At 38.1% G+C, this 20,428-nt stretch overlaps 1 protein-coding gene across 1 annotated transcript; it reads right to left on the bottom strand.

Annotated features, from left to right (window-relative positions):
- Window positions 1-1,237: 1,237 nt before the first annotated feature.
- LOC132068475 (ABC transporter G family member 1-like) lies at window positions 1,238-6,962 on the bottom strand. Its single transcript, XM_059462072.1, has 9 exons — window positions 6,431-6,962; window positions 5,445-5,524; window positions 4,591-5,055; window positions 4,003-4,089; window positions 3,728-3,853; window positions 3,432-3,626; window positions 2,807-2,893; window positions 2,432-2,690; window positions 1,238-1,893 (listed from the first exon to the last, which is right to left on the bottom strand). Exons 1-9 carry the CDS (start codon window positions 6,942-6,944, stop codon window positions 1,493-1,495), a joined length of 2,214 nt encoding a protein of 737 aa, XP_059318055.1. The 5' UTR covers window positions 6,945-6,962; the 3' UTR covers window positions 1,238-1,492.
- Between the last annotated feature and the right edge of the window lie 13,466 nt (window positions 6,963-20,428).

Raw genomic sequence — 20,428 nt, 5'->3', positions numbered from 1 at the left:
CTAAAACTATTACCGTTAATCAAATGGGAAATATATATATATATATATATATATATATATAAGACCCAGCGCATCTTTCTTCTCCTTTTTATTTTCTGTAATAATCATATTAATTGACTTTAGAACTTTCTTTAAATTCTAGCAACGAGTGGAGGTATATATGCTGGAAATTTCTTGTCTTTGAAAGATCAAAACCAAGTGAAAGAAACAAAGTAAATAAAGGTATGTTTTTTTTTTTTGTTCACCAAAAATAAAGTATAGTTTTTGTTATCTCTATCTAGGTGATTAGTCTTTAATTTATTTCATTTTTTGATAACCATGTTCGTAAGATATTTCCACAGTAGGTCTAAATCCAACTATCAAGACATTGTCCGCTTTGACTCGATCCCCTTTTGGACCATCTAAAGACTTATGGACCTCACAAATTTATCTCCTTGAACTTTAATCCAAAAGACGCCTTAACAGTTGAATTCTGAAATCGCCTTTGTATATTGCCTTACTTTTTGCTCTCACTCCAATATAATTGGTCAAAGGCAACTGTTATAGCGAATCCCCTTTCATGTTCAACGCCAACACCCGTTGAGTTAGGGGTGGGCATGGTACGGTATTTGAAACTTCGGTATGGTAACTTTGATTTTCGGTTTCTAAAAATACTATACCATTACCATACCAAATTAATTCGGTATGGTTCGGTATTTTAAACTTCGATTTCAGTATTTACTGTACAGTAAATCGGTACCATAGTTTGTCCGACTTCGACTTACATATACTCATATCGTGGAGAATTATGACTTACGCTACTTAAGAAACGTCTCAATTATTATGTAATAAACACCTTACACGTAAAAATATTCAAAAGAAAGTACAAGCAATCCCCTTCGTAAATCAATTACACAAAAAAGACATTTAAATCAAGATAGAGTAGTCAAAGTTTCAATATTTAAACAATTAGTTTTCTAATAATACTAATTTATATATTTGTTAGTATTATAATACTAAGATGTATGAACTGTATAAGTAATTATATACTTTGGTATGGTATTTGGTATTTTGGTATTTTTCTTTATGAATACCGAATACCGTACCGAATACTAAACTCTTTAAAAATGCATATCAAATACCGTACCAAATACCATAATACCGAAACCGTGGTATTAAAAATTTCTGTTTCGGTATGGTAATCGGTATCTACCATACCATGTCCACCCTACGTTGAGCTGTGACAAGAAACCTCAAATTAATAAACCAAAATTAATTTGTTAAAATAAGATTTTATAGTTTATACAGTATCAATTCACCATACAAGATACAAGTAGGGAAAAATGAATTTATTCCAACTTTTAATACTCGCTAAGTAGGTAAACGATCGACCAACAAGGCATTGGCCTGGTCTTGAATACAACTTATAATAAACTTCAATACACATTTTACATCAACACAAAATATAATTAACACTCCATATAATAATAATAATAATAATAATAATCTTTCTTTAAGCATCTGGATCTTCAGCATGAGTTGGATTCTTAGAAGAACGAGCCATAAATGCTCTAATCATAGGCTTAACTTTCTCCACAGTCTTAATTATTCCCAAAAACATGAACCTGTAGAGTATCACCATTCCAAATACTATTGCAACATCCACCCATTTTGAATATCCCATTTGCACTTGCCATACATTTCTCAAGATTTCATCACCACTAATTATAGATGGCCCTCTAATTTGCTCATTAGGGAAATTCAATCCCAAGAACTCATTCTTGTAAAACCCTTGATTTGCATATTTGTGGAATGCAATGTAATACATTGGGTACTTCCAAAATGGCTTAGGAAGATCATCAGGCAATCTGAAAAAACCTCCATTAAGCATCATAACACCTTGAATTCCAGCTCCTGTCATAAGAGGTGACAAAATTAGCCATAAAAACATGATTCACCTAGCCTTTTCAAGTTTGTATGAGTTAAAGGAGCCGTCCAATTCAAATCATCTAAAGTTGGGCTGATATATAACCCAAATTGATCCATGAGAAACCTTATTAATTTTTTTTTTTTTTTTTGGTTTAATATGTTATATAAAGATATAATGAAGATTTTTTATTAGGTAACTAAAAAGGGGCTTTCCGCGATCCAAATCTACAAAAAATATACACTAATTATGTATAGAAGGTGTATATTATATTTATCAGCTATTATGTTGGTATGCGGTTATTTATGTCAATTGTTCCTTAAATAAATTATAAAAATAAACAAATTAATTAAAATTTGGTAAGAGCTGTGCAAATTGAGTTATGACCCATTAGTTAGCCCATTTTGACCCAGCTCATTTTCAGCTCATGAAATTTTTGGCAAGTTATTGACCCGCCCATTTATTAACTCACTATTTATTTCACCAGCCCAAATTCAGCTCAACCCTCTCATTTGATACCCTTACCTGTTATGATTCCCATGAGGAAATCAGGGACAATGCTGGCGACAATCATCATGAGGCTTTCGACTAACATCATCGTTGCGAATAGCATTAATGCAAAATAGGCGAAGTGATCGAACCCCTTTTGTAATCCAACGAGGTAATAAGCCATGGCACCAGGTACTACTGAGATCATTGCTAGATAAGGAATGGAAGAAAATGTATTTCCCACCACAAATGCAGCCACACCATAATGTCCATTTAGTCTTTCTCGAGTGAAAATCTAGCAATTAGGAGCAAAAAGCCAAATAATTAGAATAATTGTTAATATTTTGAGAGGTTTTATGTACATATATAAATGGACAAATTACTATATACAGATAGTTAGAAGAGACATACTTTCATATCTTCGACAAAAGAAGGGAATCCACCAATGGCCATAAAGGTTAAGAAGGCTGCAACAAACATCAACATCGAACCTCTAGCCTGCAAAACATATCGATTGGAAGAAAGGAAGTTGTTAGACGAGTTAAATTGCATCTTACGCTATGAAAATACAGGAGTTAGCGACGGACAACTTCTGTCATAATCAACAAAAATTCATCGGTAATCTTAATTAACGACGGATCATCGACAAATTATTAGCAAATCCAGTTAGCTACTGGCTATTTAGCGACAAATTATCGATGAATTTCATAGCTAATTCATTTTTCTTTATAGTATTGATACTGCAATGAAACTAGAACTTCTTAGATTTAACTTCTATGTACTGACCGTATAAGAATATTGTAGACTACCATTATAAAATAATAACATGTTATAATAGGAGATCTGTTTTCGTGGTTACTGATCTTTCTTTTTATGGACAATTATCTGTAATTATCTTTTAGGTCACTTCATTGTATAGAAATTCTTTATGCTACATAAAAGTTAAAAGTCATAATTTTTGGTATTTTATTCATATCTTATATGTTTGTTGCGGATCTAATAAACTCGAAATTATCAAAAAAGTTCAAATGTTTACCTGAATGGAACCATAGTCGTGGCCAATGTCATGAAATATGGTCCCAACACACAAGCACAAAGCAATATATATTGCAAAACGAAGCCAGTAATAGCCAAGATCACGATACATATTCACGAAAGACCTCCTTGTGAGAACCATGCACTGAGTTATGAAACTTGCTTGGCTTCCTTTCTTTGCCTCTTCTCCACCATTCTTTACACAAATATTCATAAAATAAAATTAATTACCAATTAAGCAATTTTATATAAGATCAAAAATTCCATTTTATGAATCACATACATGACTATACAAACCTGTTGGCAAATCTCCAAAACTCTACGTTGCACTTGTTGACAGCCCTGTGAGGTCTTGTATGACTTAACCAAAATGTTGATTGCTTCTGTCGCAGTGATTTTTCCACTAACTCCTTTTTCGATATCCTAATATTATAATTAAGGTCAAAATGGACAATGAGACAATTAGTCCCTCATGAGTACGTAATTATCTCTAACAATGCTATAGACTATAGTAATTAATTTCTCTGCAAATAATTAGATTTTAAATGAAGAAGAAGCTATTGGATACTTACAACATCAAAGTCCTTGTTGATTGTCCTTAGGTAGTGATCAGATGGATTTCTCATTGTTGGACATGGGAACCCATTCAAAGCAAAATACTGCAAGAAAAATTGGAATTAAAGATTCATTAGATTCTAGCTTAGTCTTTTTCTTAAATACTAAATATCGAGCAGGGTGTCAAATTTAGCTTATGAAAATATTACTTATAACCTGCCTTAGCTGGGTAAGGCTAGCATATATTCATTGTAAGGTGAATTTGAGAATAACCCAAGTTAGTTCATCTAAAAGTTTTGAGTCAATTTGGGCAAAGCTTAAATTGTCTTTAAAAAAGCTTATCAAAACAAAGAAACATAAATTTTTGGAGTTGGTTGGTTAGATGGTCATTAAAAAAAATATATATTGAGTTGGGCGATTCGTGTCACGACAACTTGTTTAGCTCAAATTGACATGTCCAGCGTCAAAACTCACAAGCAAATTTTGTGCAAGTTAAAATTCAACCCTTTTATAGTTATAAGTAATTATCATTTAAAAGATTTAATAGTATAAAATATTTTATATTATCGGCGTATAGAAGTTAAACTCCGGAAAGAGTGTGATACCTCATTTGCTCCAGTAATGGAACCAAAGTAGACAGTTCTGCCTGAGGACAAAAGGCAAAGATTATGAAAAAGTTCAAAAACTTCACTACTAGGCTGATGAATAGAAGCCACAACAGTCCTTCCATCTTGTTTAGCCAATTGAACTATTCTATTCATCACATGATAAGAAGCAGCACTATCAAGTCCACTTGTTGGCTCATCAAGAAACAGAAGCTTTGGGCGTTTTAGTATTTCAATACAAATACTAACTCTTCTCTTTTGTCCACCACTCAATCCTTTAACACTCCATCCACCAATTCTTGTGTTCATTGCATCTTGTAACCCCATTTCTCTTATTGTTGCTTCTGCTCTTTCTTTCTTCTCGGATCTTGACATTGAATCAGGTAATTGGAGTTGAGCTGAGTAGTAGATTGCTTCTCTCACTGTTAGTGTTGTCATCAACGTGTCATCTTGTGTCACATATGCCTTTGAAAATAAAATAAAATGAAACATTTAGTAGCTAGAAAAAAGTATATTTAGTGTTGATTACACTCACTACTAGAAAAGAGATTTTTCCCACAGCGAATCAATGAGAAATTTGTTCTTCAAACACGATTTTCCCCACCTCATTCCCACTAAACCAACTCGCTGAGAAAACGCATGATGGGAAACAAGTTACTATTAAAACGTTGGGAAACAATCTAATTTTTTCGTGTGAAAACATTACTGTTTTTTCTTTTCTCATTGATTTTTATGGGAATAGCACTGAACATTTTTTAGTGAAAAATTACAGTGGGAAATAGTGATTTTCTAGTAATGACTGACAGTATATAAAAATTAAACTCGGGAAAAAAAGGGTGAGATAATTATTATACCGAAGTGCCAAAAGCAAGTGATTGCCTCCGACTATTGATGAGAATTTCTCCAGTTTGTCTTGTGTTGGACTCCAATCTCCCTGCAATTGTATTAAGTCCACCTTATAATCAGATTCATAAACTTCATTTCTTGTTTTTTTTAAAAAAAACTTAAACGTTAATTCTTGTTTTTGTTCCTCAGTTTTTTATTTTTTTATTTTTAATGTATCTACTAGCTGTCGATACAGCCGGGTCTCTGTTTAGCACCAGTAGGGACTGTGGTACGATGAATACGATTCACACACTTAATCAGAGTTGAGCCCTGAGGATGAAAAAATCTTGATAATTTTTTTTTTTTTAAATGAATCTTAGCCGGCATAAATTTCAATTAGTCGGAGTACAAAACTAATATCGTACACGATAAAAAAATCTCTTTCTAGTTGACTAAAACATTCTTTTCCCTTACGTCTTTTCATTCATTTAATTTAACGGAAAATACTCAACTCGGTGGTGTTTTGGGTCAAAATCTGTGGACCCTTAGCCATCCGTGTAGTACGTGGTGTAGTAGTGCATAAGCCAATTCTATAATACTATAATTTTAAGCAGAATGTTCCAATTTTTACCAACTATACTATTTTAGGCATTTTCTTAAAACAAATTAAAAAGTAAAATAAAGACATGTATAAATTAAAATAGAGAAAATACTTTTTATCAAGAAGGAGTATTTGTCAGTAAATTCAGTGATTTTTCTTTAAAAAATTGTTTTTAGGACTAGATGACCAATCCCTGGCATCAAAATAATCACCAAGCTAGCTAGGAATGTAAACGCAATGGTTTAATCCCTCTGGCCCTAACTATAGTATTGGTTCGAGTTTTAAGAATAAAAAAAGTTTTGCTAGGAGAGTTTTAATCCCCAGTACAAATTTAAATTACTGGTCTATAAAATTTCAGATACCAAATGACTAAACCGAATAAAAAACAAGTAATATTGGTAAAAAAAAAAATACCTGCTAGAGTATCAAGAAGAGTGGATTTGCCACAACCAGAAGGACCCATAATGGCCAAAACTTCACCAGGTTGAACATAACCAGTAAGCCCTTGCAATATAGCTCTCCTTCCAGTATTCTTGTCAGGCACAGTTACCCACAAGTCCTTCCATGTTAAAGAAATACCTTCATGACCACCTTTATTAAACATCAATGTACTCAAAGGCACATCATCATATGCAAAATTACTAGTACTAATCAGAGGAGGAACACTAGTTTGTGGTGGTGCTTCATAATAAATTTCCATCTCTAAGGACCTTTTTATTTCAGAATCAACCCTTAGTGATGGTGCTTCAATATCACCAATATTAGGTGGTGGACTTGTACTAAATGGGAAATTTTTGGTTGGATTTTTGTTGTTAAAAGAAATATCTTCTTCAAAGCTAACACTTTCATTTGTCTCTGATTCATGACGTCTATGTGGTGATCTATTTGGACTAGGTGTCCATCTAGGAACATTAGCTTGAGACTCCATTTGCTAAAGTTTTTTTTGTTTGTGTGTGATTTTGTGCTAGTTACTGGAATTCGATATAGGAGAGAAGAAGAAAAAGTGAATTAATGCATGGAAGAGAGTGGAAAGAGGGTTGATATTTATACTAGCAATAAGGAAGGTATTGGGAAATTTTAGACTAATGATCTAGCTAGCACAATGTATAAAATAGTGGCAAATAAAATAGACTAGATTGACTTCCAACAAGGCTTGGAATTAAGCCAAGGAACAAATGTGGTGTTATATACAATGAAATGAGACAGTTTTGGACTAGCTGAGTCTTCGTTTACCATTTCCTCCTCTAGTGATAAGGTTGATTTCGGAGACTTTACCTTATGAATTGTATGAAAAGAGAATTGATTTTAGCATCTTCACTTTGGATTTTTCCATTTTCTAAATCATTCTGTCTTTTCATTAGTTTGCTCCTTTCTTTGTAGTTGTAAATTAATTATTAGCATCACCGGGCCGGAGACTATAAATTGAGTTTATAGTTTTTAATTCTATAGCTCACTGCGTTTTGATAAATTATTTCTACATATTCAACTCATTTCTCAACACAAATATATAATTTTGGCCAAAGCTATTGGGTTCTATCGAAATCATAGCTAGAACTCTAGCTCTGACTCTACCGAGAATTGTGATTGGATAATTGAAAGTCTAAATCTGATCTTTACTGTTAACCAGATGTCTCGAAGTCAAGTCTATTTCGTATTTGTCGGGCCAACATGCTTTGATACCGGATGGTTAAAATTGGAAAAAAGAAGAAGTTAATCAATTAATTGCTGAGTTGATTCTTTGATTTACATAGGCATTAATTACTTTTCCAAATTAATTCCCTATAATTATTTTTATATGCTAAAATTTCCCCTTGAGAAGTCTGTATTGTCAGGATTAAGAAAACATTGTTGAATCCGCAAATCTAGCCGGGGCCCGGGGATGACTTTCATTAAAAGATGGAAAAAAGAATAATAAGTGAAAATAAAATAAAACACAAAATTTTGGTTCTGGTTATCTAGATGATTTTTTTTTTTTTTTTGATGAATCTCTCTCTTTTTTTTTTCTTTTTTTTTTTGGGGTAATAATTTGAGGAATCTCGCTGTGTGTGTATGTGTTGTGTCCTCAATTTTTCTTTTTTCCCCATTTATTAGTGGAAGTCAGCCAACGCTAGATTCACGGATTCAATAGCTGAATTTGAATGACTAGGATCAAATTCTATATAACTTTCTTTTCTATTTCGAGTTTAAAATAAATATACGTTCTTTCGAATTTTAACCAAATCATGTTCAAATGTAAGAGTTTAACCTTTGTACATTGATGGTGTAATTTTTTTCACTATCAAATTATTTCAAAGGTAATTATAAGTAATTATTCATAATAAGTAAAATTAATAGTAATAACTTGATAAATAAGACAAATAACCTTTTACAGTAGGTTTGTTTACCCTAAAAAGAGTACAATTAAATTTGTTTGTGGTTTAAAGGATACGTGAATTGATTTGTTATAAATAAGGAATGAATAGCTAATAACAAGTAGAAAAATCAAGTAAATATGAAGTTCTAAAGCAGTAAATAAGTCTGGGCCGGAGCAGTCTCGGAGATTATCCTTTAATGAATATCTCCTCGGAGGAACTCTGAGCCTAGCTGAAATAAAAACTCGAAGTAACTAATCAATAAAAGAACAATTTTGTTTGTTTAAACTGTATAAGTTGAATTTCTGAATGTAGTAAAAATGGTATTCGATGATCATTACATAGAGCTTTTGGCTCCTTTTATAGTTGCAATTCTCAGCATTGAGATGTAGTTTAATTCTAATAATGAGTAATAATAGACAATAAATGCTACTTTAATTCTAAGGCGTAACGTTTGCTTCGAATCCGGGCCGGTCATGTAACGTCGATCCTCCATAAATGACCCGGGCCAACTAGACCGAAGAATTTCTCCGGGTTTATTCGGGATCTCTCGTCCCGACCAAACCAAACGACTAAGCCACGTGTTTCATTCCCATCATGCCACGTGTTGAGCTATATTTCGCTATGTATACAAGGTTAAATTGCAATGAGATTGTAAAAATGTATTATATTATCCATAATTATTCGAAGTTGATCTGAAAAGAAAAAGCCTATGAACATCGAAAAATAGACTATTTTGTTCAAAAAGATAGAACTGCAGACCGATCGAGAATTTGCATGCTAATCTATTACTCTTTATTTTGTTTTGTTTATTGTTTATTTTTATGTATTATAATTAATATTAGAGTAAAACATAAAATCGAAGAACTGAATGAGAATTACTACATCGTATATCTTGGGACCAAGCCTCGTGTGTAGCTCTTATATATGGTCAGCCTCCAAATTTTCATGAACTCATTTATTAGCAGTATTTTCGCAGATATTCTTATTAAAGTAGAATATAGTAGGGCGGTGGTAGATCCGTGCAGGAGCAGAACAAATTTGATGTCCTAAAGTCAAATTTTAATATTAGGCCTTAATTTTTTTATTGTACGTAATAGTATCATATAAAATGATGGAATAGATATGGACTTAGGCCAACCCTTATAATTATGGGAAAATCACATAATGATGGAGTCACATATAGATATAATTAGGGGAAAAAAAAATAACCCAAGAGAAAATATAGTAGACGAATAAATCTTCTTTTTGAGACACCAATAGACTTAGATGGAAAATGGTTAACAAAACTTTGACCAATGATTAATTTTATTACATAGAAGAGAACACGTAAAATCATTTATACCAAAAGTAGTGGGTTTGTATGGTGTTTTGTTGACAATAGACTTTATAATCATGCCTGTCGCAGTGGAATTACTTGGTGTCCTTCTAAAATAAAGATTCATATTGGAAATAAAAAGTAACAATGGGAATATTCAACCAGAGAATTATATTCATTGTGGAGAAGAATAATTATACTAGTGGATATATATATTGCTGATTTAATCATGTTAGAAGCAATAAAAAATCTTAGTTTCTAAGTTGACGTCCAACTGTGTTATATAGTCGAACCTCTCTATAATTGCCATTCGTTATAATGGCATTTCACTATAACGGCCTGATTTTTTCCGGAACCAATTTTTCATGTTATATTTTACTTCTCTATAGTAGCATTCTGTCTATAATAGCAATGACATCCATTATAGCGGTACACTCTTTGTAAAATTACCTCTATAACAACCATAATTAAATAGTTTGTAATAATATTTTGTAGGAAATATATTATGTGACAACAAAAGTGTCGATAGTAAGAGCCTCGACTATGCTATTACTTGGAGATAGAAGAGTAAATACGTTAAGCACTTAGACAACCTTCAAGGGAAAGCTATTGAATTTCCTTTTGCTGAAAGTTTGGAGAAAATTCTTCGTCAGTTCAAGCGTTATATTATCACTAAGAGACTAGAATTTATGAAACAACCCACAAGTTTGGAGAAAATTCTTCGTTTATAACATAAAAAGTACAAAAGTTAATTGTTTGCGTACTTTTGTTTATAATAGCTAAATGAGATCTAAATATCGAATGCCAGTATACATGCATAATAGCACCTCACTATAACAGCCATGAAATTTCTGGACAAACGTTGCCACTATAGAGAGGTTTGACTGTAGTACCAAGTAGGGGGAATATCTTTAAGTGTTCGATTAATCTTTCTTTCTCTCCCGTGTAAGAAAATTTAACAATGGAAGTAACGTAATAATACCATCATGCTGAGCAGTTTGAAATTGTTGAGATATAATATAATTAAATAATTAAAATTATGTTCTTTTTAACAAATAAAGCTTTTAGATGAGATACTCGGACCTTTTAATATAATATTAGATTAAGCAGAGGTCCTGAGTTTGAGTCTCACTTCTCACCATTACGAAAAATGATTGTCTTGTATTTCCTGGCCATGAAAAAAATCAGGCACGCACTTGAAAATGCGTGTTATACTAATTAAATTGTTAAAATTGTGCCCTATCTAACAACTTATATATGCTTTTAAATGAGATGATCACACATACAAAACTATTGAATATAACTTGTCTAAATTCTGCTCATATGCACTGATTAATAAATGTATCAGTTATCTCATGTTATCGGCCTAATTTAGAATTGCCAACTACCATAACTATTTCTTAAATGATTTGATAATATAATTTTTTTATAAGGCAAAATCATTCAAGAACATACAGATAAATGATGGTGGTATCGCCGAATGGCCGTAAACTCCCCACATGGATATTGGCTTTAAAATGTTAAAATATCTGATTTTATTATTCCGGAATTCAGTAAAATAAAAGGAAAAAAAATTAATACCCAAATGTTTACATCGTTGAGCGTCATATTCTTATGATGAATAAGTACGTAATGGGAATCTAGGAATTAGGGTTTACCTTTTTTTTTTTTTTTTCTTTTACTCGAATTATTGGCAGCTGTATTTCTTGACTTTAATAATGAAATAGCAAATTGTAAGCTAAGGTTCCCTTTGATTTAATCCACTTTTATTTTCAAGGACAACTCACTACTATACAAATAGAAAAAGTTAACATTCTTTTTCGGTAATTCTCCTTATGTAGACTTGACTTCATTTTATTTTCCCCACTGTGAAGACTTAGTCTGAAGCAATGAATGTTGTTATTTTCTCACCACATCGTACTGCTGCCTTGTATGTCATTATATACAATTAGGAATTACAATTTGATATGGACTATAGAGTTCCAATAACACTAGGATACAAAGTAATAGTAGCTAAAACTTATCCATGTTCGGATTGGGATGGACATGGTTCAATACTCCCCTTGCAAATTGAAGGTGGCGAGGACACATTCAGTTTGGAACGTAGAAATTCAAAGCGCGCCGCTGAAAGTGGCTTTGTCAAGACATCGGCCAATTGATCCTTAGACGACAAGAATTGCACCAATAGATCCTTCTTAGCGACCCTATCTCGAACAAAGTGAAAATCTATTTCGACATGCTTTGTGCGAGCATGAAAAACTGGATTAATAGAAAGATAGGCCGCACCAATGTTATCACACCACATGATAGGAGCTTTAGGGAGGTGCACCCCAAGCTCATTTAGGATAGACTGTATCCAAGTTAGCTCAGCCGCAGCATCAGCGAGCGCCTTGTATTCCGACTCAGTGGAGGAGTGAGCCACTGTACGTTGTTTCTTCGAAGACCACGATACAAGAGCAGCACCAAGGAATATGGCATAGCCTCCAGTCGACTTACGATCATCTAGGGACCCTGCCCAATCCGAGTCAGTGAAAGCCTGTAGAAGCAGTGTGGAGGAGCGTGGAATGTGAAAAGAGAAACGTTGAGTGTGCTTCAAATAGCGTAGGATATGCTTAACTGCAGCCCATTGATTTCTATGTAGGATTATGCATGAATTGGCAAGCTTTGTTGACTACAAAGTCAATGTCAGGACGGGTGAGTGTGACATACTGTAAAGCTCCGACAATTTTTCGATACAACGTTGCATCGTGGAACAGGGGGCTGTCACCGGCATGGAGCTTCGAATTCACTGCCATAGGTGTGGAAAGGGGTTTACAGTGCTGCATACTAGCATTTTTTAGAAGAGAGGTATTGTACTGCTCCTGAGAGAGTATGATGCCGGCAGATCCATGAGAGACTTGAATGCCAAGGAAAAAACTTAAGGGACCAAGGTCACGAATTGAAAATTCTGCACCAAGTTTGGACATTATGCTTTCCATAAAGGATGAATTGTTTCCAGTGACAACAATATCATCTACATAGACCAAGATATAAGCCACTACACCATGAGCTAGATAAATAAACAATGATGTATCTGATTTTGAAGTAGTGAACCCAACAGTGAGGAGGAACTTAAGAAGGCACATGTACCATGCTCGAGGCGCCTATTTGAGACCATAGAGGGATCTCTTAAGCTTGCAGACGTGATTCGGATACTGAGGATCGATGTATGAAACCGGAAGGTTGTGACATAAATACTTGTTCTTGCAACGCACCATGGAGAAAGGCATTTTGCATATCTAACTGACACAAAACCCAGTTGTGTGATACTGCCAACGCAAGAACAATGTGAATAGTAGCCGGCTTAACAACAGGGCTAAATGTTTCAAAGTAGTCATGTCCCTCGAGTTGGTGAAATCTTTTTGCAACCAAGCGAGCCTTGTAGCGCTCTATTGCACTAGAAGAGTTTCTTTTGATGCGAAATAACCACTTGCACCCAAGAATATTCATTTGCGGATCATAAGGAACCAGTGACCGTGTCTCATTTCGCAGTAATGCATCTATTTCAGATGCCATTACAGCCCTCCATTCTTTATGTTTGGAAGCTTCAGTGAAACACGATGGCTCATATGTGGGAGGGGATAATGAATCCGAGGTAGTAGCCAAATTTGAGGACGGATGCATGTGCCTAAGTACCATCTTATGTGAACGTCGAGGAGGGACTATGAGCCTATTGGTACGGGTTGGAGGAGGCAACAGAGCAGGGAAACGATCTGGGAACATGTTATAGCTACTTCAGTCGACAACAAGAGGTAGGCTAGGGGAAGAGGTGTTGGGAATACCTTGGAAGGAAGTTGGTTCTGGAGTGGGAGCATGTGAATACGATGTAGGAGTAGATGATGGGGTCGGACTCAGAGTGTGATCGGGACTTAAAGAGGGTGGAGAAGAGTCTCCTAAACGAGTGGTAGGATGAATCGGTGGTGGTAAAGGTGATTGAACGGGATTAGGCAGCAATGGAGGAGGATCTCCACCGGAAGAGGATTGATGAATGACTCTTGATGGAGACATAAAGACTAGAAGAGAAGCCCAAGGCGCGGTAGATGGAGACTGATTGGGTGCAGGGCCAAGGATGGATGGCTTGGCAAATGGAAAGTTATGTTCATCAAAGCGAACATGTCGGGCAACATAGACTCGTCCAGTGGATTGATCCAAACAGCGATACCCAAGGTGGGTTGTCAGAAGCGTAAGAAACACACAAGGTTTACTTCGAAAATCAAACTTGTGTTTATTGTAGGGTCGGAGGTAAGGAAAGCATAGCCAACCGAAGACCTTGAGAAAAGAATAGTCAGGTTTGGAATGATGGACTAGTTCTGAGAATGCTCGAAACATTGGCAAAGCGGGTAGACTCGACTGAGAAGAGGGTGGAAACATATAACTCTCGGGTGGACCAGATCCCGGGGGCTCTGCCTATTCTGAAAGGACCGGATTCGAAAAGGTACATTCAGAGGCATTTTCCTCCGAGTGCGGCTTCGAAATTGATCTCGAAGAGGTTCAAAATGCCAGATATCTAGAAATATGACGGCACAACGGACCCTCAGGAACATGTGACTTCATACACATGTGCCATAAAAGGCAATGATGTTGAAGAGGATGAAATTGAATCCGTGTTGTTGAAAAAGTTTGGGGAAACTCTGTCGAAGGGAGCATTGACTTGGTACGACCATCTGCCCGAGCATTCAATCACTTCTTTCGAAATGCTCGCGGATGCGTTCATAAAAGCTCAGCCGGTGCCAAAAAGGTGCAGGCCCGTAAGGCGGATATTTTTCGTATAGCCCAAAGGGATGATGAGTTATTGCGTGAATTTGTCAACCGGTTCCAAAGGGAACGGATGGAGCTCCCTCCGGTTCCGGAGGAATGGGCTGCACAAGCTTTTACCAAAGGGCTTAATCCTCGGAGCTCGACGGCCTCGTTCAAACTAAAAGAAAACTTGCTGGAATACGAGGCTGTGACCTGGGCGGATGTCCATAACAGATACGAATCAAAGATTCGGGTTGAGGATGACCAACTCGAACTTCCACCGGGGCCCGTAAATATGAACAAAAGCTCTGAGAGATCGAGGAAAAATTACGATCCGGAGTCAAGACCGTCGAGGGAAAGATATCGGCCATACTCTCATTCGGAAAAGCCAAGCTTCAGGTCGAAAAATCTAGGGTTGGCCCGAGCCAATCCTCCGGTCGGGGTGATAAACGGACCGAGCGCCCGTCAAACAGTCGAGGTCTCTCATTTAGGAGTGATGCCGGAAGCTCGGCCAGCAACAAAGACTTGCCAAGGATATCGGAGTACAACTTTAACGTCAACACTTCGGACCTCGTCTCGGCTATTGGCCGTATCGCAGAAGCAAGATGGCCGAGACCACTAAGGTCAGACCCGGGCCAACGGGACCCGAGCGTGATGTGTGAATATCATGGAACCCATGGGCACAGAACTGAGGACTGTCGCCAACTAAGAGAGGAGGTGGCTCGGTTACTGAAAAATGGCCACCTTCGAGAATTGCTAAGTGAACGAGCTAAAAGCCACTACAAGGAAAGGGAATCTCATAAACGGGCCGAACCAGTGGAACCTCAGCATATAATCAACATGATAATCGGGGGTACTGATGCTCCTAGAGGGCCGGTGATGAAACGGACAAAGGTTTCCATTGTTCGTGAGAAGCGCAGCCGGGATTATGTATCCGAGGGTTCCATCTCTTTCAACAACGAGGATGCAGAAGGCATCATTCAACCGCACAATGATGCATTGGTAATCTCTATTCTTATTTTTAAATCACAAGTTAAACGTATTTTGATTGACCCAGGTAGCTCGGCCAACATCATCCGGTGGAGAGTGGTTGAACAGCTAAGGCTACTCGACCAAATCGTACCGGTAGCCCGAGTGCTCAGTGGATTCAATATGGCAAGTGAAATCACGAAGGGGAGATTTCTTTGCCGGTCAACATTGATGGCACCATTCAGCAAACGGTGTTCTATGTCATCGAAGGGGATATGAAGTATAATGCATTCTATGGGTAGACCGTGGATACATAGCATGAGGGCCGTGCCATCGACATTACATCAGCTACTGAAATTCCTGACCCCGGAGGGGATAAAAACCATCGGGAGAAAACCCGCTGAAGAGAGATGTTCGCGGTGGAGGAAGCATCACCCCTTCCCAAAAAAATCGGATAAAAAGAAGGTGAATCAGTCGGCGGCAAGGACCCTAAATAGCAACTAAAGTACACGGGTTCGACAACGGAGCAGAATGGGTCGGACCCGGGGCATGAAGAGGATGATTTCGGTGTACCCAGATCGTTCGTCTTGCCGGATGACTCGGATGCAACCAAGTCAACAGTAGAGGAGTTGGAGCAAATCATCTTGTTCGAATATCTACCGGATAGAAAGGTATACCTGGGCACGGGGTTAACCTCGGAGCTCAGGAACAAGTTAATTAAATTTCTTCAAGCTAATGCCGATTGTTTCGCATGGTCCCATATAGATATGACAGGTGTACCACCGGGAGTGACGACTCACAAGCTCAGCCTTGACGGGAGGTTCCCCCCGGTGAAGCAGAAGAGAAGGCCCATGGCAGAGGCAAAACACGCCTTCGTAAAGGATGAGGTAACAAAGCTTTTGAAAATAGGCTCTATCCGGGAGGTAAAATACCCGGACTGGCTAGCTAACGTAGTAGTGGTGCCAAAAAAAGGTAATAAATTTCGAATGTGCGTTGATTATAAGGATCTAAACAAAGCATGCCCGAAGGATTCATTTTCGATGCCTCACATCGATAGAATGATCGATGCGACGGCCGGACATGAGATGTTAAGTTTTCTCGATGCTTACTCGGTTATAACCAAATCCGGATGCACCCGGAGGATCAAGAGAAAACATCCTTTATTACCCTGTATGGGACATACTGTTACAATGTCATGCCCTTCGGATTAAAAAATGCCGGTGCAACTTACCAACGCTTAGTTAATGGAATGTTCGAAGAACAAATAGGGAAATGGTGGTCAAGTCCCTGGAAACAGAGGACCATTTAAAGCATTTGCAGGAAACTTTTGATGTACTCCGCAAGTACAACATGAAGCTTAACCCGAAAAAATGTGCCTTCGGTGTCCGATCTGGCAAATTTTTGGGTTTCATGGTGTCAAACCGGGGGATTGAAATCAACCCGGATAAGATCAAAGCCATCGATGATATTGAGGTGGTGAATAACGTCAAAGGAGTGCAGAGGCTCACGGAAGGATAGCGGCGCTGAGTCGTTTCATATCGAGGTCTTCGGATAAGAGTCACCGTTTTTTCTCCTTACTAAGGAAGAAGAATGACTTCGTTTGGACACCGGAGTGTCAAAGAGCTTTGCAAGAATTGAAAAGGTACTTGTCCAGCCCGCCTCTACTGCACACACCGAAAGCGGACGAGCAGCTTTTTCTCTACCTTGCCGTATCCGAGGTAGCGGTAAGTGGTGTTTTGGTCCGAGAAGAATCAGGTACGCAATTCCCTATATATTATGTGAGTAGAACTTTAGGGGATGCGGAGACCCGTTATCCCCACCTAGAAAAGTTGGCATTGGCATTGGTAAGTGCTTCTAGAAAGCTCAAGCCTTACTTTCAATGCCATCCGATATGTGTAGTGACTACTTACCCTCTAAAGAACATCATGCATAAACCGGAATTATCGGGTAGACTAACTAAATGGGCCGTAGAGATTAGCGGATATGATATCGAATACAAGCCTCGGACGGCCATCAAGTCCCAGATCTTGGCCGATTTTGTGGCAGACTTCACCCCGGCTATGGTCCCCGAGGTTGAGAAAGAACTTCTGCTAACCTCGGGAAAAGCTTCGGGTATTTGGTCGTTACACACGGACGGGGCCTCGAACCTCAAAGGTTTCGGGTTAGGAATCGTCCTTAGAACTCCCGCCGGGGATGCCATTCGACAATCCATTAGAACTATTAAATTGACTAACAATGAAGCCGAGTATGAGGCTATGATTGCAGGTTTGGAATTAGCTCGGAGTATGGGGGCCGAAATAATTGAAGCAAAATGCGACTCTCTCTTGGTCGTTAACCAGGTGAATGGCGTCTTCGAGGTTAAGGACGAACGGATGCAAAGGTATCTGGAAAAAATCCAAGTGATACTACACCGGTTTAAAGAATGGACCATGCAGCATGTACCCAGGGAGCAGAACAGCGAAGCCGATGCATTGGCCAATTTGGGATCTTCAGTCGAAGGGGAAGAAATCAACCCCGGGACTATGGTGCACTTGATGAATTCGGCGATAGAAAACGGACATGTTGAATAAACACAATGGGTTTAACTTGGGATTGGCGCAACAAATACATCGACTACTTGCAAGATGGAAAGCTCCCGAGTGACCCAAAAGAATCACGGTCACTAAGGACAAAAGCAGCGCGGTTCTGCTTGGTAGACGGTCAATTGTATCGACGGTCTTTCTTCGGACCCCTGGCCAAGTGTTTGGGTCTCCGAGAAACTGAGTATGTGATGAAAGAAGTACACGAGGGGACCTGCGGCAATCACTCCGGTGCTGAAGCCTTAGTCCGAAAAATTATCAAAGCCGGTTACTACTGGAACCGGATGGAGGAAGATTCGAAGAATTTTGTCCGAAAATGTGACGGGTGTCAAAGACATGCCCCGATGATTCATCAGCCCGGGGAGTTGCTGCACTCGGTGATATCACCTTGGCCCTTCATGAAGTGGGGAATGGACATTGTTGGTCCATTGCCATGGGCACCAAGTAAGGCCCGTTTTATTTTGTTTATGACTGACTATTTCTCCAAATGGGTTGAAGCGCAGGCCTTCGAAAAGATTAGAGAAAAGGAAGTTATTGACTTCATATGGGACCACATTATTTGTCGTTTCGGCATCCCGGCCGAGATAACTTGTGATAATGGTCCTCAGTTCGTTGGCGGCAATATCAATGATTTCCTCGAAGGGTTGAAGATCAAGAAAATCGTATCAACTCCGTATCACCCGAGTGCGAACGGACAGGCGGAATCCACGAATAAAACAATAATTCAAAATCTGAGGAAAAGACTTGAAACATCAAAGCATCACTGGAGGGAAGTACTACCGGAGGTATTGTGGGCTTACAGAACCACATCGAAATCAAGCACGGGAGAAACACCTTTCTCGTTGGTCTACGGGGCCGAAGCCCTCATTCCCGTAGAAGTTGGTGAACCGAGTCTCCGATTCAGGTACACCACCGAGGAGTCAAACGAGGAGGCCATGGCCGTAAAACTCGATCTCACGGATGAACTTCGTGAAAACGCGTTGGTCCGTATTGCAGCCCAGAAGCAGAGAATGGAAAGGTACTACAACCGGAGGGCCAATTTTTGACATTTCCAAGTTGGGGACTTGGTGCTTCGGAAAGTTACCTTGAACACCAAGAATCCCAACGATGGAAAACTGGGTCCGAACTGGGAAGGGCCGTACAAGATAACCGAGGTAACGGGCAAAGGATCGTATCAAGTTGGAATCCATGGACGGCAACGGTTGTTGCGCTAATAACCGGAATGTGGCTCATTTGAAGAGATACTGCTAAGGTATGGACACTTTGTGTTTATTTATTAACCTTTTCTTTTTTGCAGGAAGTCGAGTACCGGATAAAGTTAGGTGCTAGGTCTGAAAACACGTGTTGCACTCTTTTCCTTAGTACGGTTTTGTCCCAAAATGGGTTTTTCGACAAGGTTTTTAATGAGGCAACAAGTACAACGTGTTACTAGATAAAGACGAGGACAAATGCCCGAAAACTCGGGGCCACACCCTACGAGTGGGGACTTGATAGTGCTTACCCGATCTTGCAGCTCGGATAAGCACTAGGGGACTACTATACCCACATCGAGGTTTACCCCGGTTAGTCGAAAACGGAGGAGCTCAACAAAGCAAGTGAACGCTAATAGATGCTACCCCGGAAAAATCCTCGAGATTTTTGTATTTCCCATCTTCGCCTAAAGCCGGACCTTCTGTATTAGGTTTCGATGTAAGGACCAAACGATCAGAACGAATCGTGTCCACTTAGTACTTGCTATGGCAAAAACAGAAGGAAACGGACGAAGTCTTCATATCATGTACATGCAAATACTTGCAATATTAAGATCATTAAAAATTCATTGCGGATGTGTCTTCTTGTTAAAACGGCCTACCCTGGTGATTACCACCGAAATTCGGCATCATTTTTAACTAAATACCCTATACCGGGGATTATAGTCGAAATTCGACAAAGGCAACAAGGTCACATTGAACCGAGCCAAAATCTTGTAAACACCCCAAATGGGGACTGTTCTGAATTGTATTAAAAATTAAAAATTGGTAAGGTCCGAAAAAATAAGTGAATCGAAAAAATATCGCCCTAAAAATGCCTAACGTGATTCGGAGACGTCCGAATTCACAAAGCATAAATAAGTCCCACGGGCAAACCACTCGATCAAATTCCGGACAAAACGTACGGATGAAGAGAAAAGCCAATATTCAGGCACAATCTGAAAAAATGACTCCGAGTCTCTGCTTGTCCTTAAAACGGACCGACAATTCGGGCAAAAGTCATAACAAGCATTCAAGCAAAAGAATAAAGAGAATCGGAACGAAAAATGCACATTTCATATATGGAGGTCTTTTACACCCGAAATTCCTACGAAGTTAAAAAAAAAAAAAAAAAAAAAAAAAAAGCCAAAAAGGCAAAGGCAAAATAAAGGCTAAGTACAGGCTATGAT

The sequence above is a fragment of the Lycium ferocissimum genome, chromosome 8 (assembly GCF_029784015.1).
Source record: "Lycium ferocissimum isolate CSIRO_LF1 chromosome 8, AGI_CSIRO_Lferr_CH_V1, whole genome shotgun sequence".
NCBI lineage: Eukaryota > Viridiplantae > Streptophyta > Magnoliopsida > Solanales > Solanaceae > Lycium > Lycium ferocissimum.
This window is presented reverse-complemented; position numbering and strand designations above follow the sequence as displayed.

Coding starts and splice junctions, on each gene's coding strand:
- LOC132068475 (XM_059462072.1), bottom strand. CDS start 6,944: ATGGAGTCTCAAGCTAATGTTCCTAGATGGACACCTAGTCCAAATAGA. Junction 3,854..4,002: donor TCAACAAGGACTTTGATGTT/GTAAGTATCCAA, acceptor TTATAATATTAG/GATATCGAAAAAGGAGTTAG. Junction 1,894..2,431: donor CCTCATGGGAATCATAACAG/GTAAGGGTATCA, acceptor CTCTTATGACAG/GAGCTGGAATTCAAGGTGTT.